Source organism: Sus scrofa, chromosome 8 (genome assembly GCF_054392235.1).
Source record: "Sus scrofa isolate SSC_HxYL_T2T_F1_AM1 chromosome 8, Sscrofa_HxYL_maternal_Yorkshire_Landrace_v2.0, whole genome shotgun sequence".
NCBI classification, from domain to species: domain Eukaryota; kingdom Metazoa; phylum Chordata; class Mammalia; order Artiodactyla; family Suidae; genus Sus; species Sus scrofa.
In genome coordinates, this window is record NC_139390.1 from 1,121,771 (window position 1) to 1,147,500 (window position 25,730).

General features: G+C 49.3%; 1 protein-coding gene across 32 annotated transcripts in view; it reads right to left on the reverse strand.

Annotated features, from left to right (window-relative positions):
• The window catches only part of POLN (DNA polymerase nu), a 129,499-nt gene that overhangs the window by 17,945 nt on the left and 85,824 nt on the right, over positions 1-25,730 (reverse strand). For all 32 annotated transcript variants that reach the window (XR_014812040.1, XR_014812041.1, XR_014812044.1 and 29 more), the window contains 2 exons: positions 6,398-6,480; positions 1,687-1,818 (listed from right to left, as the gene is read on the reverse strand). Coding sequence is in view for 27 of the 32 variants with exons in the window: in XM_084971251.1 (XP_084827377.1) it covers positions 1,687-1,818; positions 6,398-6,480 (215 nt within the window). In the remaining 5 variants the exon portion in view is untranslated. The remainder of the gene's footprint in view (positions 1-1,686; positions 1,819-6,397; positions 6,481-25,730) is intronic.

A 25,730-nucleotide genomic window follows, 5' to 3' on the forward strand; every position in this document is an offset into this window, starting at 1 on the left:
GGGGCGTTGGCCTGCGTACGGGAGCCCACCTGCCACCCACCACCCCGGGTGCCAGCTTCTGAAATAAAGCAAGCTTTCCTTTCCGCCAGCCTTGCCTCTACTGGGTTTAGAGGGGCGAGTGCCAGGCCCCACTTTCAGTGACACAGTGAGGAGGCCGGGGGTGGAACCACTCTGCTGGCTTTCTCATGCCCTCTAGTCGACAGGACCCGGCACTGGGGCCCCCACACAGGCCCCTGTCTGGGCTCGCAGTCAGGTCCAGGGGGTCGCAGTGAGGGGAGTCAGAAGGCTCTGGGAGGTGCAGCCCTGAGGGCCAAGAGGAGGCCCCCCACAAAGGTAGCGAGGCTGTGAATCCTGTTTGCAACCCCGGCCGCGGGCTAGTTCTCTGCTCTCTGCAACCACCGCTGACCCTCCTCTGCTGTCTAGTTCCCGACCTTCTGCTCTTAAGTTTATCTCCGGCCTCCTTCCTTCTTTAATCTACTTTGCTGCTCTTTCCCAAACGTCTGGTGTTAAACACAGCCGTTTATGTTCAGAGTTTGTTTCCCTTTCCTTTTCCTTTCTTCCTTCTTTTTAAATAAAAACATGGAAGTCCTTCACTCCACCTTTGTTTATTTTTTTGTCTTTTGTCTTCTTAGGGCCACACTCAGGCATATGGAGGTTCCCAGGCCAGGGGTCTAATCAGAGCTGTAGCCACTGGGCTACACCACAGCCACAGCCACACCAGATCTGAGCTGAGTCTGCAACTACACCACAGCTCACGAGGCAACACCGGATCCTTAACCCACCGAGCCAGGCCAGGAATTGAACCTGAATCCTCATGGTTCCTAGTCGGACTGGTTTCTGCTGTGCCATGATGGGAACTCCCTTCTTTATTTTTTTATTTTTTCCTTTATATAATGATTTACATTTTTTTCATTATAGCTGGCTTACTGTTTTCTTTTTAAAACATTCTTTTCAAGAATGCCTTTATCGCTAAGTGAAGGTTAGCTTGGCTGTGTCTCACAGTTTTTCTTCCTCTTTTTTTGTCTTTTTAGGGCCACACTGGCGACATATGGAAGTTCCCAGCAGAGCTGCAGCTGCCGGCCTACACCACAGCTCATGGCAATGCTGGATTCGTAACCCACTGAGGGAGGCCAGGGATCGAACCCGCCTCCCCAGGGATACTGGTTGGGTGCGCAACCCTCGGAGCTACAACAGGACTTCTTTTTAAAATCCTACATCACTTAGGAGTGCGGTGATTTTCCCGACGGGCGTACGGTGGATGACCGCACACGCGGGTATGTACAGATACGGTACCGTGTGTTCCACTGTGGTCACGGAGCCTGCTCTAGCTGACGGTCTCTGAGGCGTGTGAGCGAACGTGAAGCAGCCTGTACGCTGCCCTGTGCCGTAGCTGCAGGGTCCTCTCACTCCGCAGGCCTATCTGCCATTTCTAACTCGAGCTCGGTTTTGTTGCCTCAGGAAGAGCCTGGCTCTGGACTCTTCCTACATGGGGCCTTTTGGTCCCAATTCTCCATCACGGGTTGGACTCCCAACGGGTCCCCACGCACCCAGCCTCCATCACCCCAGCTTCACCATCGACCCCTCCCATCTGTTCACCCCCTCGGCAGAGGAGCAGGGGCCGGGAGAGCCCCTGGCTGCTGCAGAGAAGGCGGGGGAGAGGGGTGGCTTTGGCTGCAGCTGGCTTACCTGTCTGGTGACACCGGGCAATGGTTGCCTGGGTGAAGTCCTTAATTTTCTTGTACTTCTGCAAAAAACTCTCCCCAAACCGGGCAGCTTCCCGAAGAGTAACTCCAAGGCAGGCAGCAAGCCGCTCCCTCCCTGTGAGAGCCAGAGCACCGCCGGTCAGAGGCCAGCCCCGACGCTCACCAGCGGGGCTGAGGGCACGGCCCCTGGCCGTGGCCACCACACGCGACGCGAAGAGAGCCCACGGCTGGGCTCCTGGAGGAGCCAGGGAGTCAAGGCCCAAGGCACCACTGGTCTCCAACTGGTGAGGAGGGTGCTGGCTTTGGCTTTGGGGACCAAGTGCTGGGTGCTGGCCAGCCTGGCCTGGGGCCTAGTGAACATCTATTTACTCGACGCTGGCCGAGGGCCTGGAGGGGCCGCAGCCGAAGCCCGGCATGAAGCACGTGCAGTCCCGGCGCTCGGCCTGTCCGGAGGGCGGTCGGCTTCCAGAACCGGGGTAGGCGGAAGGCGGCAGGAGAGGGAAGGTGCAGCGCGGCCTGTCCGGAGGGCGGTTGGCTTCCAGAACCGGGGCAGGCGGAAGGCGGCAGGAGAGGGAAGGTGCAGCGCGAGATCATGAGGTGGGTGCTGAGGAGCTCCCGTCCTTGCAGTACCTACTTAGAGCCAGACACTTCGGGCCCAAATAACCCGTTCCTAGAGGATGCAGGCGTTCTGGCGAAGCTCTTTATTGCAAGATCGCTGGTCAGGATGGCACCCTGATTTCCAGGACAGCGCCCCAAGTTGCAGTCAACTCCAGGTCCCAGGAAAGCAGCTGTTTGCTCTATCACTGCAGATTTTCTTCTCCTGGTCTTATTGTGGTAAAATACGTACACAGAGGAGTTCCGATAGTGACTCGGCAGGTTAAAGATCCAGCGTGTCTCTACGGGGGTACAGGTTCAGTCCCTGGCCTTGCTCAGTGGGTTTAGGATCCGGTGCAGCTGTGGCTGTGGTGCGGGCCAGCAGCTGCAGCTCCAATTTGACCCCTAGCCTGGAAACTTCCATATGCTGCAAGTGCAGCTATAAAGACAAAAAAAAAATATAAATATACATCTATCCCATAAAGTATGCCATAGGGTAAATTAATTCTGAATTTCTAGAATTTCATGGTTCAAGACACTGTGTACTCTAAATGCTCCTTTGTACCTGGCTGGCTTCTTTCCTTTGGCATCAAGTTCTGAGGTCCATCCATATGGATACAAGTATAAATAGTTTGTTTCATTTTTTAAATTGAAGTGTAGCTGATTTAGAATGTTTTAGTTCCGGGTTACAGCACGTGTCTTCTCTTTCTTTTTTTTTTTTTTTTTTGTCTTTTTCTATTTCTTGGGCTGCTCCCGCGGCGTATGGAGGCTCCCAGGCTAGGGGTCGAATCAGAGCTGCAGCCTCCGGCCTACGCCAGAGCCACAGCAACGCAGGATCCGAGCTGCGTCTGCAACCTACACCACAGCTCACAGCAACGCCGGATCCTTAACCCACTGAGCAAGGGCAGGGACCGAACCCACAACCTCATGGTTCCCAGTTGGACCCGTCAACCACTGCACCACGACAGGTACTCCATCTTCCTATGCTTAGTAAGTCTGGGCTGTATACTGGACACTGTAAATGACAGATGGCAGACACTGGGTTTTGTTGTTTCTCAGCAGTACTGATTTTTTTTTTTTAAAGAGGGCCGTTAATTTGGCTAAAGTCAAACTTCGAACTTTGTTGCCCTGCGTGAGCGTGGCTGAAACTGAGGGCAGGGCTCCGGCTGGGCTGTCTGAGTCTGCCCTCTTGGTGCACAGCGAGGGGTCAGCCCGAGGCCTGGGCAGGTGCACGCCCGGACGAGGCTCCCCTTCGAGAGTCCTCCCTCACTTTCCAGAGTCGCTGGTCGCCCCAACTCTGCCCTCTGGTTCTCCAAGCCAGCAAGACCCTGGGCATCTTGTCAGCATTTTAGCTGCCCACGGCGTGGACAGAGGCGTGCCTTCAGGAGAAGGGCTAGAGCATGCGACCCCCCACCCCCGGGCCATCCTTTCCTCCGACCGCGTCTGCTCCCGGTCACTTCTCAGGACCTCAGGCAGCCGTTTAGTCTATTTATCACACTCGAGCGTCTTGCCTACGGCCGGCGGTCTGGCGGGAGCCACGCGGCCGTGAGCAGGGCTCCTCTCCTCTCCTCCGCGGAGCTGCGGGGTGTGTGAAGGGCAGAGGCCGGCCAGGCCCCTGCCCAGGGAGAAAGCGGGCTCCCTAGAGAGGCAGCACTGACGGATGCGGGGACAGAGGCCGAGCCAGAGACCCAGGGTCCAGTTCTGTTTGCCACACCCTGGCTGGAGGGTCTGTCCCACTCCGAGGCCGCTGTGCCCTGTCCCGGTGGGACGGCGCTGGCTGTCAGAGCCCCGGTCCCGGCTCCGTGTACACCAGCCCCTTCTCTCCACACAACTCTCCCCCACACTTTGGCTCAACTGACCGGGTTCCTGCTGTTGGTGCCGGAATCCCATGAGGCCCATCTCCGGGAGCAAGGTCCCTGGGGGGCTCCCCAGAGGGCCGATCACGTCCTGTGGGCGTGCGACGCACCACTTGCAGTTCAGGAAGAACCTCTCACTGCCTTGTCTCCACGTGCTCTTTGCCTGGCGCAGAACGGCGACAGTTTCTCGCTCCAGTTTACAGCTTTGGGGCCTGGTGAGTGCTTGGCGCACAGCGGCCTCCAGGAACACGCTGGCACAGACCCGATGGGCTGCCACGCACCCTCCGACGTTGAGCCTGGTGGGTCCGGCCCTGCATCGGGCTCCGCTGGCACCAGCGACTGCGCTGGACGTGGGCCGGCCCCTGGATGCTGGCCTCTCAGGCCGGTTTGTGAGTCTCATCGACAGACTCCGTCTTAGTGAGCAGGACCCCGGTGCCTGCTGTGGAGCCTGGCAAGGGCCCGCGCGGGGACAGGGGTGCAGGCAAACTTAAGAGAAGCGTGTGTCAAAGGGACGCAAAGAGCAGCAGGAGCTCAGCGCCAGGCTGGAGAGTGCAGGAGAGCTTCCTGGAGGAGGAACCCCGTCAGCAGGCTGGATGGGGCCCGCTGGCAGGCGGGACAGACCCAGGGGACTGAAGAAGAGCACGGAGCTGCCGGCCCGCCTTCTGGGCCATGGCCAGGCCCGCGGGCGCTCCCCGATCTGGTGGAGGGAGCACCCAGGGGCGGGGGTGGGGAGGTGGGGGCCAGGCAGGGAGCCCCTTCCAGGGTCTTTGCACACGTTCCAGTCCTGCCTCGCCCTCTGCCATCTCTCGTCGTCGTCGTCATTCTCACAACAGTTACAACCTCCAGCCAGGACTCGGCCACGTGCCCCCAGCACCGAGAGCAGCACATTTGCGCAAAACACCACATCAACGCCCAAGAGCCAGGTGGCTGAAGGCGTCTCTGCTGAGTTTCCAAAGGGTGCCCGGCAGCCCAGGATGCCCGACGCTTGAGGTGAGGAGCAGACGCAGCCGGCTGCGAGCTAGACGGCGGCGGTGGGAACAGCAGAAACGGAGGCCTGGGTGGGAGGCCTGTCACCACCAGGGCTAAAAGCGGCCAAATTACCCTTCTTGCCAACAGCACGACTAATGACTCACTGCTTATTTACAAAGCGGAGCTTTTTCCTCTCCAGAAAATGATAAAATGAACGCTCCAGAAGGTGCCAAGCCAACAGGAGGGAAGATGACTTTGGGCGAGGCGGGGGGCAGGATGGAGGGGGAGCACCTGCCACCCTCAAGGCCCCACGTGCCCGCCAGCCAGAGGCCCGAGCCTGCCGCAGCCCACGGTCAAGCCCAGCTGAGACCACAGCCCTGCAGAGCCCAGCTGTGCCGGACTCCTGACCAGACAGGCGGTGGGGACCCGTGTGTTCAGACGCTGCAGTGGTCAAGGAAGGCGGAGGAGGGCCGAGCCCAGTGGACACGGCCAGGGCCCAGCAGAGGAGCAGCGGATGCAGCGCCTGTGGCAGGAGCCAGCCCGGCTGGCTCGAGGTGGGTTCCGGACTCACCCTCAGCAAAGCCACTCTCAGTCCAGGGAGGAGGCTCCCTGGAAGCAGGCCAGGTGGCAGCGCAGTCACGCCGGGGAGACACAAGGTGGCCACGCGTTTGCGCTGCAGGCTGTTGAGTGGGGCTGCCTTTCCCTGAAGGGCAAAGCTCCCGGGCAGGGAGAGGCCTCTCTTCTGAGGGTCTTTTCACAAACCCTGCTCCTCGACGGAGACGTGACTTTGAGGAGGAGTCCACACCGCCTCCGCCAGGCCACAGCCTCTCCCGACGCTCTCCCTTGGCCCCAGCGCCTTCAGCCCCACTGACTCAGCAGGACCAAGAGGGAGGAAAACGGAGGAACCCCAGAGAGCTGCGGCCAGGAAGCTAAAGGGAGGAGGAGGGCCAGGCCGGGCCAGGCCGGCTCGGCCTCGGGTCCTGGAGCATCCGGCTGGGCAGGGCCCTGCAGGGGGCGTGATGGGGGGGTGGGGCGCCTCCACACTCACGGCCAAGGTGGGTGGGAGCACTGGGGTTCACGACGGGAGTGGTCTGCCTGGTATCCGGTCCCCCACGTGTGTGTAAACAGGGCTGCACAGGGGCCCTCAAATGAGCTCCACGGCTGAGAGGGGCTTAAGTCACAGCCGCATTTACGCCCAGGCGCGCGGCTGGAGCCATCGCCGCCTGGCCTACAGGTGGGACCACAGCTCCAGGCCCGCGCACGGTCGCAGCCTACCTGCTCCGTAGACCACCGCGTACACCACCTTCTTGGTCTGCTCCCTGTCGGCCTGTGTCACGTGTTCTGGGGAAATGCCCTTCCTGCATAGAAAGACGGTGTGTTAGGGCGCCGGAGCCCTGTCTGCAGAGGCCCTCGGGGTCCAAGCCACACACAGCCCCTCGTACCCCAGGGGCCATGTCCACACACAGCCCTTCGTACCCCAGGGGCCATGTCCACACACAGCCCCTCGTACCCCAAGGACCACGTCACATGGTAGGGGGACCGTCAACACCTGCAGGATCTGTCAGGCCTCCAAACAGATGCTGATGGTGAGGCCACAGCGGCTGCACAGCCAGATTTCAGGGTGTCCACACTCAAAACCAAAAAATGGCTCCAGGAGTTCCCATTGTGGCTCAGCAGAAAGGAACCCGACTAGTATCCATGAGGACGCAGGTTCGATCCCTGGCCTCACTCAGTGGGTTGAGGATCTGACATTGCCCTGAGCTGTGGGATAGGTTGCAGGAAATTCCAACGTCTAGCATTGCTGTGGCTGTGGGGCCTGGGGCCTGCCAGTGGGCGCTGCGGTGGGGTGGGGGGCTGGTTCTGGCCCCTCTGCAGATTGGCTGAGCGGTCTGTGCCTTGTCTCCCACAGAAGGAAGGGTGGTGGGCGAGCCCCACCCTAGGGCTCCAGCACTCGGAGAAGAATCAACCCAACTTTGATGGCGCACAACCACAGCGATCACCAAAGATGCAGACAGAGCCTGCGAAGCCCAGGGGCCAGCGGGCCTCTGGGGTCCCTCCTTGCCAGAGCCTCCTGGCCTGGTTGTGCCGCGCCCCAGTCTCCCTGATGGAGTGAGAACGTCAGACTAACAGAGACAGAGAGACAGAAAAGGGAGAAGAACCCGGGAAAAGCAGCCTGTCTGCTGCCTGTGGGCGGCTCCGCACCAGGCGCCCCTGTGGTGCTGGGCCCGGACCTGCGGCGGGGTCGGGTGAAGCTGAGGGTCAGCTCAGGGCGCTGGCGAGGGAGCCGAGCCTGCACGAGGCTCCAGGTTTTCCAGAGGCACCAGAGACTCTCTCTCCCCAGCTTTTCCTCCCAAGCCTTCCCGGCTCCTGCCGGCCCCACCGAGAGCCGCTGCTCCAAGGAGCTGACCTTACAAGGTTTCCTCCGGGGAGAGCTCCATGCAGGAAGCAATGCGCCCAGGCCTTCGGGCAGCCCTCAGACAACACTGTTCTTTGCAAAAAAGGTCTGCTTGCTCTCTGAGCGGGAACAGGGTGCAGCCCTGGGAAAGGGGCTGCCGTCAGTGGGTGTGGGGTGTGCCAGGTGAGACACCACAAAGTCTTCCTCTGTCTGAAGTTCTGTTCTCCTTTCCTTTCCTTTTCCTTCCTTCCTTTCCTATTTTCTTTTTAGGGCAGCACTTGTAGCATATGGCAATTCCCAGGCTAGGGGTCAAATTGGAGCTATAGCTGCCAGCCTGCATGCCAGCCACAGCAACGCCTGATCCTTAACCCACTGAGTTGAGGCCAAGGATTGAACCCACATCCTCATGGATCCTGTTGGGTTCATTAACCACTGAGCCACGAACGGAACTCCGGAAACGGATAATTTCTTAAGAAACAGTTATAAACATTGGCTCCAGTCAAAAAATTGGCCCCAGTAGAGATGAAAGTTGAAGAGACCCATGTCAGAGTTCCCGCTGCAGTGCAGGGGGTTAAGAATCAGCTGCGGCAGCTTGGGTTGCTGTGGAGGTGTGGGTCGATCCCCGGCCCAGTATGGTGGGTTAAAGGATCCAGCATATTTCACAGCTTCGACTTAGATTTGATCCCCGGCCTGGGAACTTCCCTATGCTGCAGGTGTGGCTCAAAAAGAAAAAGAGAGAGAGACCAATGTCCACAGAGGAAACAGATAAAACTATCCCACAAAAACAGCAGGTTCAGATGGTTTCAAAGGGGAATTCTACTAAATTTCTAGAAGCCAGAGAGCCCCCATGCTGTACAAATTGTTTCCGAGTGTAGAAAATGAAGATAAACTTCCAAATTAATTTTACTAGGAAAGTATAACAGTTGTGCTGGAACATGATAGAGCATAAAAAAGGAAACTCATAAACTATTATCACCTAAGAAGAGTAACTGCTGTAATAATCCTAAATAGAACATATGCAAACAGAGCCCACCACTACATTAAGAAAACAACACCCCACAACCAAGCAAGCAGAGTTTATACTGGGATAGCGAGGTTAGTTCAATGTTAGGAAGTCTATTAACATAATTCACAAGGACTAAGGAGAAAATTACATGGTCGTCTACACTGTTCCTAAAAAACCCCTGTGTCAGAGTTCCCATCGTGGCGCAGTGGAAACGAAGCTCACTAGGAACCATGAGGTTGCAGTTCAATTCCTGGCCTCGCTCAGTGGGTTAAGGATCCAGCGTTGCTGTGGGCTGTGGTGTAGGTTGCAGATGTGGCTCGGATCCTGCACTGCTGTGGCTGTGGTGTAGGCCGGCAGCTGCAGCTCCGATTAGACCCCAAGTCAGGGAACCTCCATATGCCACCGATGTGGCCCTAAAAGGTCAAAAAATAACAAAAAAACAAAACAAAACAAAACCCTGTGTCAAAATCCAACACCTATAGGTGGATTCTTCCTCAAACTTAGCAAGTAAAACACCTCACTCCTAAAGCCAGCTTCTAACTAATGAGGACCCCATGGCGAGGATGCCCACGGCCTCCACTGCTGCTTAACACTGTCTTGGAAGCTCAGTGACCCTTGAGATGTGCAGCAATTTGAGAAAAATGTGGAGGTGAACTGTGTAGCTTGAATATTGAAAAAATTTTTTAAAAGTTTAGGTATTAGAGTTCAGAAAATATTTCAAAGCTACAGTAATCAAAACAGTGTGGTATTGGTGCCAAAACAGACATTCAGATCAATGGGACAGAAAGGGAAATGGGAAAGAGCGTTTCTTCAGCAAGCGGTGCTGGCAAAGCTGGACAGCTGCATGTAAGTCAATGAGACTAGAACACACCCCCACACCACACACACGGATAAACTCACAACGGCTGAGCAATTTAAACCTAAAGCAAGAGGCCATCAAACTCCTGGAAGGGAACACGGGCAAAACATCCTCTGACATCAACTGTACAAATGTTTTCTTAGGTCAGTCTCCCAAGGCAACAGAGAGAAAAAGAAAATGAAAAAATGGGACCTAATCAAACTTGCAAGCTTTTGTACAGCAAAAGAAACCGTGGGAAACCAAAAAGATGACCTAGGGAAGGGGAGAAAATAGTTGCAAATGATGCAACTGACAAGGGCTTAATCTCCAAAATATACAAACGACTCATGCAACTCAACAACAACAACAAAACCCAATTGAAAAATGGGTAGAAAACCTAAATGAACAATTCTCTAAAGAAGATCTATGGATGGCCAACAGGCACATGAAAAGATGCTCAACTTTGCTAATTATTAGAGAAATGCAAATTAAAACTATAATGAAGTATCCCCTCACACTGGTCAGAATGGCCATCATTCATTTCTTTCTTGGCTTTGCCCTCAGCACGAGGAAATTCATGGGCCAGGGACAGAATCTCAGTCACATCTGTGACCTACGCCACAGCTGGGGCAACACTGGATCCTTAACCCGCTGAGCTGGGCCAGGGATTGAACTGGCAATGCCACAGAAACAAGCCAGCTCACTAACCCACTGCATCACAGGGGAACTCTCAGAATGGCCATCGTTAATAAGTCCATAAATAACAAATGCCGGAGGGAGGGTGGAGAAAAGGAAACCTTCCTGCACTGTTGGTGGGAACGGAAATTGGCCTAATCGCTGTGGACCCCAGCACGGCAGTTCCTCGGAAAATTAAAAATAGAACTACCACATGCCTACTCCTGGGCATATAGCTGGACAAAACTATTCAAAAAGATGTAAGGAGCTCCTGCTGTGCCACAGCCAGTTGAGGATCTGGTGTTGCTGCAGCTGTAGGTCACAGCTGCAGCTCGGATTCAATCCCTGGCTGGGGAACTTCCATATGCCTCTGGTGCAGCCGAAAACAACAACAACAACAACAACAAAGATACGTGCACCCCTATTAAAGTTCACTGCATCATTATTCAAAATAGCCAAGATATGGAAACAACCTCCACTAATGGAGGAACAGATTAAGAAGATGTGGTATGGAGTTCCCGTCGTGGCGCAGTGGTTAACGAATCCCACTAGGAACCATGAGGTTGCGGGTTCGGTCCCTGCCCTTGCTTAGTGGGTTAACGATCCAGCGTTGCTGTGAGCTGTGGTGTAGGTTGCAGACGCGGCTCGGATCCCGCGTTGCTGTGGCTCTGGCGTAGGCCGGTGGCTACAGCTCCGATTCAACCCCTAGCCTGGGAACCTCCATATGCAGTGGGAGCGGCCCAAGAAATAGCAACAACAACAACAACAACAACAACAACAAAAAAAAGACAAAAGACAAAAAAAAAAAAAAAAAGAAGAAGATGTGGTATGTATATTCAATGGAATACTACTCAGACATAAAAAGAAGAAAATAATGCCACTTGTAGCAACATGAATACGACTAGAGATAATCATGCTAAGTCAGAAAGAAAAAGGCAGACACCATATCGCTTACACGTGGAATCTAAAATATGGCACAAATGACCCTGTCTACAAAACAGAGACAGACTCACAGACAGAGAGAACAAACTGTGTTTGCGGAGTTCCTGTCGTGGCACAGTGGTTAACGAATCCGACTAGGAACCATGAGGTTGCGGGTTTGGTCCCTGCCCTTGCTCAGTGGGTTGACGATCCGGCGTTGCCGTGAGCTGTGGTGTAGGTTGCAGACGCGGCTCGGATCCCGCGTTGCTGTGGCTCTGGCGTAGGCCGGTGGCTACAGCTCCGATTCAACCCCTAGCCTGGGAACCTCCATATGCCGCGGGAGCGGCCCAAGAAATAGCAACAACAACAACAACAACAACAAAAAAGAGAGACAAAAAGACAAAAAAAAAAAAAAAACAACTGTGTTTGCCAAGGAGGTTGGGGAAGGGAGCAAGATGGACGAGGAGTTTGGGGTTAGTAGATGCAAACTATTCCATTTAGAATGGATAAGCAATGAGGTCCTGCTGTACAGCACGGGGAACTCTATCCACTCTCCTGGGACAGACCGTGACGGAAAATACTGTAAAAATGTATGTATTTATGTATGGCTGGGTCACTTTGCTCCACAGGAGAAATTGGCACAGCATTGTAAATCAATTATACTTCAATAAAAAATAAAGAAATGAAGAAAGAAAGAAAGGTATGTCATGAATGCATAAAATACATGTAGTTACTAGTTTATCACTTGCTATCATAAAAAGTCACATATCTATTATAAAATGTTAACATTTATCAACACTCAAGCACACAAACACAGCGTGGTTGGTGCCTTCACAGTGGAGAGAAACGTAAAGAAAGGGAAAGAGGCAGAACTGAACCCAACTGTGTCGATTAACGGTGCGGCTGCCTTCACCTCCGGCCCCTCCCATTGCTACTGGACTGAGCTTGCTCTTCGCCACCCATTTTCAATGCCCTGGGGCGCCTGTCATCTCCACGTGAGCGGTCTGTCTCCCAGCAGGCTGCGAATGGAAGTAAAAAGTGATGTGCCGTAGCTCTCACGTACTTGTCGTCACGTTTTGTGCAGTAATACCACGGGGCGCATGAAGTGCCACTAGCGATGCGGAAAGTGCTCCCAAGACGCAGAGAAAAGTCATGGCCGTGGAGAGAGGTGGACCGCGTGATGTGCGCAGTAGCTGGTGGTCTGCCACAGAGGCTGCCTCCTTTCGAGATGAATGAAGCCAGCTGGCGGACCATTGTAAAGAAAGAAAAGGAAAGTCTTGAAGCTGTCGCTGCAGCTCCACCGACAGGCACAAAATCTTTGCACTTTTTGCAAAACACCTTTTTATCTTGTATTCAAAATTTGGCTTTTATGTGGGTTCAGGATTGCTGCAGACTCTAGCATGACGCGAGGAAAAGCACAGTCACCACGTGACAACTTTAAGTGGAAGGGGGGGGAGGATCTAAGGCTGGAGGATTTAATCCAGCAAAGGGCAGCTTGATGCTTTTCGTAAGAGGTTTGGCTTAAAAACGTCAAGATAACAAGAGAAGCAGCGTCTGCCAACCAAGAGGCAGTGGACAGGGTCCCAGATGCTGTGAAGAACATAAGTGGGGAGAAAGGACGCCTGCCCGAACAGGTTTCTAATGCAGACGAAAGCGCTCTATTCTGGGGACAAAATGCCACAAAGGGCATTTGTTCGTAAGGAAGAGAGGCCAGCGCCGGCAGGAAGGCAGGAAGGCAGGAAGGCAGGAAGGCAGGAAGGCAGGAAGGGTTCAGCCAACCGCACTGCTCTGTGGTCAGGACGCCCTCACCTAGAAAGCTCCCCGGGGCAGGAAGGGAGAGGAAGAGCAAGACCTGGCGTCCGGGCGCAGAACTCGAAGCCTGGGCCCCGAGAACGCTGTCTCTGCACCGGCTACCTTGCTGCTTTGTCCCTCATGTCAGGGAGTGTTTCGCCAGTAAGGGACTGCCTTTTAAAGTTCTTCTGATGTTGGGCAGTTCTCCCCGAACACCTAGAACCCACGCGTTCAGTCCCGAAGGTGTCAAGTGGGCTATTTGCTCCCGAACACAAAGTCCCTATTCGGCCTCCAGGTCAGGGTCCCGAGCACCTTTAAGGCTCACGGCACAGGGTGCCCCATGGTTTCCATGGATTGGCAACTCAGTGTTAGCCCAACAGCGAGAACGTCACGCCGCCTGGAAGGTCACCCATCGCAGGTGCCATTGTCGCTAGGAAAACGCTGTGAAAGCCATCAAGCCCCAAACCACACAGTCCTGCTGGGGAGAACTGTGTCCAGATGTGCCTTGCCTGTTTCGCAGGACTCGAGACAGGGCCGAGCAAGGAGGCCAGGAAAGCACCTGTGGGCTGGACAAAAGAGCGTGTGGGGGCGGCGGCGGGGGGGGGGGCCTTCAAGACACAGATCTTGGAGAAATCCAAGACCTACCAGACGCCACAGCAAAGGAATTAAGAGAAGCTGCTTTGACAGAGATGGGCGCCAGCTGACGAGGGGGGCGCAGAGGAAGCAGCGCCCGGAACAAGGGGACATCAGGTATCTGGGAAGGGTCCAGTCATTCAGGACGGCTTCGGACTCCTTTCATCACACGGACGCCGCTGGGCAAGGGCACCGACACCAAAGCAGCAGGTGGAAGAAGGGCTGGTGCCGTCCGGGGATGCCTTCCGAGCGGTGAAAAGCAGAACGTCAGGCAGAAACGTCCGTGTATTTCCTCGAAGGTACCCCGGGGGCCTGCTCTCCTGCCTCCCTCCGCGCCCCGCCCCACCCAAGATGCCAGACACCCTCTCCTCCTGCGGCTCAGCCCCGCCCCTGCAGAGGGGATGCAGGCGATGGTGATGAGCCACGTCCACCTCCGCTTCAGCAAGTCACCACCACGGCGGACAGTTGACCCACCTGTCGGTGTGCACGCGCGTGTCCTCGTGAAAAGTTAACAGCCTTACCTGTTGTGTGTGTGTGTCTTTGTGTGAAACGTGAATAACCTTGCCTGTCGTGTGTGAGTGTGTGTGTTCGTGTGAAAATCCACGAGCTCGCGCGATGTCTCTGCGCCGTGCTCAGTGCGGAAGGGCTCACGGGGTCGGGAGGCCTGTCCTGCGGGGGACAGCCTGTCCTTACCCAGGCATGACGGGATCGTACTTAATGTCAAATTAATGGTTTGCTTTCCTGTTTTATAACTTTGCTTTCAAAAATTCTATCACTGCACAGTACGCTAACCTCTCTCCCGACCGGCGAAACTGCGCATCGGCCTATCACCCCAGGGAAGTGGGTTTTTTTAAAGTGACAGTGTTTCCAGCACCGTATCACAAAGAGGACGAATGCCGTCCGCCACGAAAATCTCATAACCAGTTAGGGCACAGGCTGGGCCACCAGGAAGCAGTCGTACTGCTGCTCCTTCCTTGCCAAGGCTTGATCGTCCTGCGGGAACCTGTGGGTGAATATGAGTTTCTCTCCCACACTGTCTCTTCACTTTGGACGTCTAGTCATCCGTCTCACATCCTGTATCATAGGCGACAACACTGATGGACACAGGGACGGACAGTCCATCTTGTAACCATACGGTATCGAGAAACGCAGCATAGGACTTACTACAAGTGTATTTTCTCGTCTTTACGATTTTCTTAATAACATTTTCTTTTCTCTAGCTTACTCTGTTGCAAGAATAACCTGGAAAAGACGTGCTAATCGACTGTTTGTGTTGTCAGTAAGGCTCTGGTCCATACAAAAAGTATGGAAGGTTTGTGGCAAGTGGACAATGAGAATTTTGTGCATGGTTGGGGCTAAGTTTAAAATTTCAGTAAACTTGAATTTGGACACGCTTTCTAGTAAAAGAAGGTTTTCCTAACTACGATGGGCTCTCTCTGTAGTTGAATTGGGGGATTCGTAGGTTATACACAGATTTTTGACAGTGTGGGGGCTCAGCACCCAAACCCGTTTTGTGTGAGGGTCAACTGTATTAGCCAAATAGGCGGAGGCATAAGAACTGAAAAACTGTGTCTAGTTGCGGATGACATGAGAGTATTCCTGAAATCCTTAGAGAACAGAATCATTCAGCAAAGTAGCAGGAAACGAGATTAACATAAGTCAATAGTTTCACATATGCAGTTAATAACAGTATGAAGACATAAGAGGAGAGAAGTCTCGTTTAAAATATTAACAAAAAAGATAAAACACTCAGGAGTGAACTTGACAAGAGATGTGCTAACCCACATGAAGAAACCTTAAAACCTCCTGTAGGACACAAAATAGATTTGATCAGACGGAGAAGCAGCCCTTGATATTTTTTTTTGGCTTTTTAGGGCTGCACCTGTGGCATGTGGAGGTCCCCAGGCTAGGGATCCGATCAGAGCTGCAGCTGCCGGCCTGCACCACAGCCACAGCCACGCCAGATCCGAGCCTGTCTGCGACCTACCTCACAGCTCACGGCAATGACGATCCTCAACCCACGGAGTGAGGCCAGGGACTGAACCCACAACCTCATGGTTCCTAGTCGGATTCGTTTCTGCTGGGTCACGACAGGAACTCTCTCTCTCTTTTTTTTTTGGCTGCACGGGCACATATGGAAGTTCCTGGGCCAGTGACTGAATCCGGGCTGCAGCTGTGACCTACGGTGCACGTGTGGCAATGCCTGATCCTTAACCTGCTGTACCGCACGAGAACTTCCAAGCATCCTTTGCTCTTGATTGAAATGTCTCAACTTCATCAAGATGTCAGCTCTCCCCAGGTTATTTTGTGAATTTAATGTGATCTCAGTAAAAATACTAGCAAGGTTTTTTTTTTTACAGAACTAGGTAGGGTGATGCTAAAATTCACATGGAAGAAAGAACTTCATCAGGAAACCGAACTTGATAAACATACGATGGGTGTGAAAGTTCGCCATACAAAGATCCTCAGAGACAACTCTCAGAAATATTCCAGTAAAGAAGAAATAATCTCAGGGGTTGTTACAAGAGATACGGGAAGTAAGGGGAGTGCGGTATTTTGGCAAATTCGTTGCTGATCTTCTTTTCTCAAAAAAGCTTAGATCAAAGAAGAGAGAAATCTGTAACTGCACAGGACAAAAACGCTAGACAGTCTTAACACATGAGCAGAGCGGAAAGGGGACAAAGGGTCACAAGGACACGCTAACTTATGCTTTACTAGAAGGGAGATGCGAAAACCGATCATTTTAAGTAATCAAAAGATGGACAAAAGAACACGGATACTTACCTAGCACCTAAACAGTGACTGGAACGCAGAAAATATTCAGTACGTGTTTAGTGAGTGAACAAATGGAGAAATGAATAGGTATGATTCTTCAGGGCAAAAAGCATGAGAATAGATTTTATTTTTATTTATTTTCATCTCTTTTGTTGCTTTAGGGCTGCACCTGTGGCATATGGATGCTCCCAGGCTAGGGTCGAATTGAAGCTGTAGCCGCCGGCCTACACCACAGCCACAGCAACGCTGTGTCTGAGACCTACACCATAGCTCACGGCAACGCTGGATCCTTAACCCACTGAGCGAGGCCAGGGATCGAACCCACAACCTCATGGTTCCTAGCCGGATTCGTTAACCACTGAGCCACGATGGGAACTCTGAGAATAAATTTTAAATATACAACTTTTAAACAAGCTGGAGAGTTGTCCACTTTTAGTGGTGGCAGGGCAACATGTTGTAGATCAAATTCTATGTAATATAATTATAAATACTAGAGAAAACGTTAAAAAGCATCTGTTTGAGGGCATAAGAGAACACTAAGAAAAAGAATCCAAGGCCGTAGAAACTTGAAAGGCCGTGGATCAGAGCAGGGGACATGGAGAAACATTAGCCTGATGTTTGGGGCCACTCTCTTCCTTGGGGAGTGTGCTAATTTTCAAGTGATAGTTGAAAGCTGATTTCAGCTTCCTGAAGTCTATGGGGCTGGAGAAAAAGTTGAAGTTCAGCACTTATCAAGAAAGGATCCTTGCAGAGTTCCTGTTGTGGCTCAGGGGAAACGAATCTGACTAGTATCCATGAGAATGTGGGTTCAGTCTCCGGCTTTGATCAGAGTTGCTGTGGCTGTGGTGTAGGCTGGTAGCTGTAGCTCCAATTTGACCCCTAGCCTGAGAACTTCCATATGCCGTGGGTGTGGCCCTAAAAAGCAAAAACAGAAAAAAAGAAAGGATTTAGTACTCTGGGGGGAAATGCGATCTTAAAATTGACTCGCTTTTACAAAGACTGAAGCCCCTCCCCAGGGGATCCGTCTCTGACTGGAGTAGTCGGTCTGCTCCCAGGCAAGTTGCCTGCCAGAAAACAAAAGGGAATCATCTTTGAGGAAGATGCTACTACTCATAGCTGTAAGTAACGGCTCATTTTCTCTTTTTTTCTTTTTGGCTGTGCCTGTGGCATGAGGAAGTGCCTGGGCCAGGGATAGAATACTTGCTCCAGCAGTGACCTGACAACGCCCAAAACTTAACCTGCTGCACCACAAGAGAATGCCAACCTCTCCTTTTCATTCACATTATTTCATCAAAAATTACCTGGAATTCCAGGATACAAAAGCAAATGACCAAAGACCAGGAGAGAAAAAATAGAAACCAGTTTGGGGGAGACACAGATGCTGCAGTTATCAGTTACAGACATGAGAATGACTGTAATATTAGGCGACAAGCTGAGAAATTGAGTAAAAAATTGAAAACTGTAAAAAATAATTGGCAGGTTGTAGAACTAAAAAGCACAATAAATACAATCAAGAACTCTAAAGTTTACATATACAGCCGTTAACAGTCTGCTGGCCATGTCTGTAGAAAAGATTTCTGAATGGAGGATAGAACAACTGAAGCTTAGACAAAATGCCCAGCCTGAGGCGTGTAAAGTGAAAAGACGGAAAACATGGAGAAGAGCAAGAGAGACGCAGGGAACACGGTGAAGAGTTCTAAGTGGCTGTGACCACGGTCCCAGAAGGAGAGGAGACAGGAGGGAGAGAAGTGATACTTAGGCAGATAGTAGGCGCTCCTGTGGTGGCTTAGCAGAAGCGAATCTGACCGGCACCCATGAGGATGCAGACGCAATCCCTGGCCTCCCTCAGCGGGTTAAGGATGTGATGTAGGTGGCAGATGGGGACCTGGATCTGGCGTTGCTGTGGCTGTGGTGTAGGCTGGTGGCTACAGCTCCGATTCAAGCCCCAGCCTGGGAACCTCCATGTGCTGTGGGTGTGGCCCTAAAAAGCCAAAAAAAAAAAAAAAAAGGAAAGAGATAATAACTGAGAAGTTTCCAAAGCTGATGAAAGACATCAAACTATAGATAAAAGGAACAGTACAGACACAAGCATGATAGCTCTAAAGAAATCACATCTAAGCATAATACAAACCTGCTGAAAACCAAAGACAGCGGGGAAAATCTTAAAAACAGCTAGAATAAATGACTGATTGCCTCCAAAGCAGCAACAATACAACCAACAGTGACTTTTTGACAAAAATAATGAAAAAATAGAAAAAAAAAAAAAGGAATGGAATCATCAAGATGCTAAAAAAGACCCTGAAAACTTGCCAAATTAGAATTCTATATCCTGCACAAATATTCCTCAAAAACAAAAGTAGAATAAAAACATTTCAGACAAATGGAGTTCCCCTCTTGGCTCAGTGGTTAATCAATCCGACTAGGAACCATGAGGTTGTGGGTTCAATACCTGGCTTGCTCAGTGGGTTAAGAATCCAGTGTTGCTGTGAGCTGTGGTGTAGGTCACAGACCCAGCTTGGATCCCGTGTTGCTGTGGCTGTGGTGTAGGCCAATGGCTACAGCTCCAATTAGACCCCTAGCCTGGGATCCTCCATATGCCGCGGGTGCGACTCTAAAAAGACCAAAAAAAAAAAAGAAAGAAAGAAAGAAAAAAAATTCAGGCAAACAAAAACTGAGACAATTTGTCACCTGAATACCTGCACTGATAGAAATGCTAAGACAGAAGAAAGTGATTCCATGTGAAAGCATGCAGCTGCAGGAAGGAATAAAGAGCAATGAAAGGGTATTACGAGTAAAGGTAAAATGAATATTGACTTACAGAGCCATATCATAACGTTTTGTACAGTCCAAAATTTATGCAGAATTAAAACACACGAAAACAATAGTACAAAAGGCAGGAGGGGGAGGTAAAGGGAGTGAAAGTGTTGTAGAGTCTGAGAGGTGGCAGATGTATGACTCCGCAGCACGTTTTTCCAAGTGAAGGATGCTTACGATAACCTCCAGAGCAGTTTCTAAAAGAACAGTGAAAGAGGATATACCAACAAGGTGACAGGTGGAATAACAGAAGATACTTAATCCCAAAAAGGGCAAAAAGAGAGAGAAAAAGAAGTACAGAAAAAGTAGGACAAATGGAAAACAATACTAAGAGCAATTACATTACATATAAATGAGCAAGATGCTCCAGTTAGAGATAAAGATTGTCAGAATGGATTATGTTGTGAAAACATTGCCTAGAAAAGTTATACCACACACATAAAAACATGGAGTTCCCATCGTGGTGCAGCCGAAAGGAATCCGACTAGGAACCATGAGGTTGTGGGTTCGATCCCTGGCCTCACTCAGTGGGTTGAGGATCCGGCGTTGCCATGAGCTGTGGTGTAGGTTGCACATGCGGCTCGGATCTGGCGTTGCTGAGGCTCTGGCGCAGGCCGGCAGCTCCAGCTCCAGTTGGTTCCCCTCCATATGCCATGGTGTGGCCCTAAAAAGCAAAAAAACCCCAAAACCAAAACCCGAAAACGTACATATAAAAACACAGAATGGTCGGTGGTAGAAAGATGGAAAGGGATAAACGATGAGGACGCCGAAGACTTTAGACGACCTGGGATGGAGAACATTTGATAAGGAGCCATCCCTGAGGGCAAAGGACAACGGTGTCACCGCGCAGGGTTCACATGGACGGAGAGTAAAATGTGTGATCAGGACTAACACAAAGGGTAGGAAGGGGTGACGAGAGGCGAAAGGCTCTGGCATGCTTGGGCACTGCCTGGGCAGCGGTAAAGTACTAACATAAGGCGGGTCGTGATGAGTCGGTCAATGACTCATGATGTATTCTAACCATTATGCGAATATTGAAAGACGGCAATTGAGAAAAAGTCAGGAATCCAAAGGAAGGCAGGAAAGAAGAGAAAGTAGAAAATAAAACAGGACAAATAATTACACCTACAAAAAATATGTGATTGCATTAAATTTAAAAGACTGAAGTCTCTAACTAAAAGAATATAATAGTCTCACTGAACAAAATTCTGAAACCCAACTATAGGCTGCTTACAAAATACCATTTAGAGTTCCTCTTATGGCACAGGGGGTTAAGAATCTGACTGCAGTGGCGTGGGCTGCTGCCGAGGTGCAGGTTTGAACCACGGCCCCATGGAGTGGGTTAAAGGATCTGGCACTGTCACAGCTGCAGCTAGGATTCACTCCCTGGTCCAGGAACTGCCCTATGCTGCAGGTGTGGCCGTGAAAAAAAAAGATAAAAGTTTATTTATTTACGAAAAAAATTCCAAATTAAGTACAGTTGACATAAATATTATGTTAAGTGTATAATACAGTGATTCAAAAGTTTTAAAGGTTATGCTCCATTTACAGTTATTATAAACTATTAGCTATATTCCCCGTGTTGCAAAATATAGCCTTAGGTCTTACACCCAATAGTTTGTGCTTCAGTTCCCCAGCCCTATAGTGCCCTCCTCCCTTCCCTCTCCCCACCGATAACCACTCATTTGTTCTCTACTATCTGCGAGTCTGCTTCTTTCTTGTTTTATCCATTAGTTTATGTATTGTTCAGACTACACATATAAGTGATATCATGCAGTATGGTCTTTCTCTGCCTGACTTATTTCACTTGGTATAATACCCTCTAGACCCATCCAAGTTGTTGCAAATGGCAAAGCGTCATTTTATGGCTGAGTAGTACTCCACTGTATATAAGTGCCACATCCTCTTGGTCCCTTCAACTGTTGGTGGACACTTCGGTTCTGCTCATATTCGACTACTGCAAATAATGCTTCTTTGAACACTGGGATGCATGTATCCTCAAATTAATGCTTTTGGGTTTTTTGGATACATGTGCAGGAGTGGGATTGCTGGGTCATATGGCAGTTCTAGCTTTAGTTTTTTGAGCCACCTCAATACTGTCTTCCACCGTGGCTGTATTGATTTACATTCCACCAGCGGTGTACATGGGCATCTTTTCTCACATCCTTGCCAACACTTGTGTTCTTTTTGGTAATAGCCACTCTGACAGATGTGAGGTGATACTCTTATTGCGGTTTTGCTTTGCATTTCCCTGATAAGTAAGCAGTGATGCTGAGCATCACTTCATGTGCCTGTTGGCCATCTGCATTTTCTCTTCGGAAAAATGTCTATTCAGTTCTTCTGCCCATTAAAAAAATTTTTTTGGCTTTTTGCTATTTCTTGGGCCGCTCCCGTGGCATATGGAGGTTCCCAGGCTAGGGGTCGAATCGGAGCTGTAGCCACCGGCCTACACCAGAGCCACAGCAACGCAGGATCCGAGCCGCGTCTGCAACCTACACCATGGCTCACAGCAACGCCGGATCCTCAAACCACTGAGTGAGGCCAGAGATCGAACCCACAACCTCATGGTTCCTAGTCAGATTTGTTTCTGCTGCACCACGACGGGAACGCCAAAAAAAATTTTTTTTAATAGGGCTGTTTCTGTGGCAGATGGAAGTTCCCAGGCTACGGGTCAAATCAGAGCAGCATCTGCCGGCCTATGCCACAGCCATGCCCATGCTGAAGCTTGCGGCAACACCGGATCCTTAACCCACTGAGTGGGGCCAGGGATTGAACCCCCATCCTCATGTATACTAGTTGGGTTCTTAACCCGCTGAGCCACAGTGGGAACTCCCATAGTCAGTATCTTGTGATAAACTATAATGGAAAAGAATAAAAAAGATATATACCCACATGCAAATGTGTGACTGAACCACTTTGCCGTGCACTGGAAACTAACATAACGGTGTAAATCAACTCTGCTTTAATTTAAACACATTTCTAAGGCTCAAAATCCTACAGTGTGCTTTCCATCATAGTGGAGATACACCGAAACTCATCCTCAGCAACAATAAAACAAAACTAGAAAATTCCGAACTGTACCACTCAGTGAGGCTTGAGTCAAAGAAGAAATCACAATGGAAATTAGAAAGCATTTTTATACCAAAATATATAATACAGCTAAAGTCATTCTCAGAAAGAAAATTATAACCTTAAGTCCGTATTAGAAAAGAAGAAAGGCTTAAAATCAGTGGTCTAAATACCATAACAGATAGTTGGAAAAAGAAAGGACAACATAAGTACAGAGAAAGTAGGAAGGAGATACTAAAGAGAAGAAGTTAATACAATAGAAAATAAAGTATAATAAAGAGATTTTACAAAGACACAGTTGGCTCTTTGAAAAGATTAATAAAATTTAAAAGTCCCTAGAAAGGCTGAATAAAAACAAAAAAGGGAAGGCATAGTTATCAATGCCAAGAAGGACAAGGGAATATCATTACAGGCCCCACAGATGATAGAGAGAGACCATAGGAGCAACTTCACGCCAGTTAATCTGGAAAAACAGGCAAAGTGGACGAGTTTGCTATAAAACACAATAAGCCAAAACTAATGAAGTAGGAGAAAATCTAAGCCATCACAGAACTATTAAATAAGGTGAATTCCCCCCAAAACCCTAGGCTCAGCCAATTCACTGATGATTGCCTTTAATCATTAAAGGAAGAAACAAGACCACTTTTATATAAACTCTTCCAGAGAATGAAAAAAGAAGGACTACTTCCTAACTTACAAATTTGACAAGGAGTTCCTGCTGTGGCACAGTGGGTTGAGCATCTGATGAAGCAGCTCGGGTCGCTGTAGAGGTATGGGTTGGATCCTTGGTCTGGTGCAGTGGGTTAAAGGAAATGGCACTGCAGCAGCTGCAGTGTAGATCAAAGCTGTGGCTCAGATTCAGTCCATGGCCTGGGAACTTTCATATGCTATATGTGTTGTGGCCAAAAAACAAAAACAAACAAACAAAAAAGACCTTGATAAGGAAATTAAAAGAACGGACAGTTATGGCCAGCTTGCTTGCATAAATCTAGATGCAAAATCTTAAGCTAGTGGAAGGAAACATGACCTAACAATGAAAATAGGAAAGACAAAGAAAACTCAGTACATTGAAAATATGACATAAGAAGACAGAAAAGCCTTAATGTATCAGTAATCACAACAAATATTAATTCAGCAATTAAGAGAAAGGGACTCATAGATTGAATTTTAAAATTTCAATATTATGTACAAAAAGAGACAAGGGTTAAAATAAAAATAGGAAAAATATGCAAGTCAAATATGCTCCAAAATAAATCTTAACATTGACCAAAATTTAATTTAAACCAAGAAAAGTCTTAAAGGACAAAGGAGATTATATTCTGGTGAAAAGAAAACAAGAAGATACATCCATCTCCTAACAATTCAGCCTTGAAATCTCTAAAGAAAAAACTTACAAAACCACAGGGAAAAATATGCAGATCAACAATTATAATTGGAGATTCTGGCATACTGCTCTCAGAAACTTGTAGACCCAACAAGCAAGCAAGCAAACAAAAAGCAGAGAAACCAAAGCTCTTAACAGAGCAATTAGTAAGTTTGGGCTGTTAGACATATAGAGAACCCCTTGACTAATAATGTAAGGATACGTACTTGGCCAAAAATGAAGCTCATTAACCACCAAAGGGCCATATTACACAAATCATATTCTTAACTGCAGTAAAATGTGCTAAGAAATTAATAATAAAAGGATAATATTTAGCATTTTTAACTTTTTTCTCTTTTATCCTCGATTTTTAAAATTTCTGCCTTTTACAAATTATCTTTTTTGTGTGCGTATGTGGATTTGTTGTTCTTCTTCCAGCTTATTGAGCTGAATACTTATTTTATTTGTTTTTAACATTTTCCATTTCCTGGCAACAGTGCAGCTACTGTACAAAGCCGGGGTGGGTGGGGGGCTAATAAAGGGCCTTGACCTACTGCATCCATGGCAATGGCTCTTCCCACATAGGACATGGATGAGGGTCCAGGTGAGATGCTGCTCAATGGTGTGACCATGTACCACGTCACTTCGCATCTACGTCACTTCGCCAGGTACCACATCACTTCGCCAGGTACCACGTCACTTCGCCATGTACCACGTCACTTCACCATGTACGTCACTTCATCATGTACCACGTCACTTCGCATCTACGTCACTTCGCCATATACGTCACTTCACATCTACGTCACTTCGCCATGTACCACGTCACTTCGCCATTACCAAGTCACTTCGCCATGTACCACGTCACTTCACCATCTACGTCACTTCGCCATGTACCACGTCACTTCGCCATGTACCACATCACTTCACCATGTACCACGTCACTTCACCATGTACCACATCACTTCACCATGTACCACGTCACTTCACCATGTACCACGTCACTTCACCATCTACCACGTCACTTCGCCATGTACCACATCACTTTGCCATGTACCTCGTCACTTTGCCATGTACCTGTCACTTCACCATTTGTGTTAAACTGATGCATACTAATTGTAAAACAATGACCATCTGGGGGCCCATTCATCCAGCTATCTCTTGGTGCTTTTGCTTCGGATTTCTCATGCATGGGATCTGACTGTATGCGTGGTTCTGTAAACCACTTTTTTAGATCAATGTTCTCCAGGCAGTTTCCCCATCAATGAAGATAAACATACATGAGGATAAAAACAACAACAAAAACATTTTCCATTTCCTGAAAAATGTATTTAAAGTTCTAAATTTTCCCTAAGTACTGCTTTAATGTCTCACAAAATTTCACATACTGTGACTATCATTAAATTCCAAACATTCCCTAACTTCCTATGATTTTTTTTAACACCAAAGGTATCTTACGGTATGTTATTTTGTTTACAATCTCATCAAAGGGGCTCTCCAGGACCAAAGGTGATGTGTCATTAACTGTTGAATGTGGGGATCTCAGCCCTGCAAACCTGAAACTCATAAAATGAAGGCCAATCCCTACCAAGCACCACAAGCTGAGTTAGTTCCATAGAGACCAAGCATTTCAATGTAACGAATTAAATAACAAAATCCAGGAAAACGTACTTGACTATACAATTGGGGGATGGGAAGTAGTATTTTAAAGATGAGAATTAAAGGCAAGCAATGAAAGGACTAATGGATTTTATGGTATAAAATTTTAAATATTTGAACATTAAAAAGAATTAACATAATTAAAGGTCAAAAAAAATGGGAGAGGGGAGTTCCCGTCGTGGCGCAGTGGCTAACGAATCTGACTAGGAACCATGAGGTTGCGGGTTTTATCCCTGGCCTTGCTCAGTGGGTCAAGGATCCGGCGTTGCCCTGAGCTGTGGTGTAGGTCGCAGATGCAGCTTCGATCCTGCGTTGCTGTGGCTCTGCTGTAGGCAGCAACAGCTCTGATTAGACCCCTAGCCTGAGAACCTCCATATGCCGTGAATGCGGCCCTAAAAAGACAAAAGACAAAAAAAAATGTGCCTATACTCTTTGACCTCAAAATTCTTCTTCCAAGAGTTTATCCTAAGGAAACAGATTCGGGTTAAAGATATTTTTTAAGAAGGCATTTGAGAAATTGTTTTAATTAGCATATATCTATTCAGTGGAATCCTATAGAAGTTATTTAAGACATTTTGTAGAATATTTAAGAAAATGCAAATATGCCATAGACGTCTTTGTAAAATTGAATTTATGACAGATAGACAAGCCAGGAGAGGGGCTAGAGGGGTC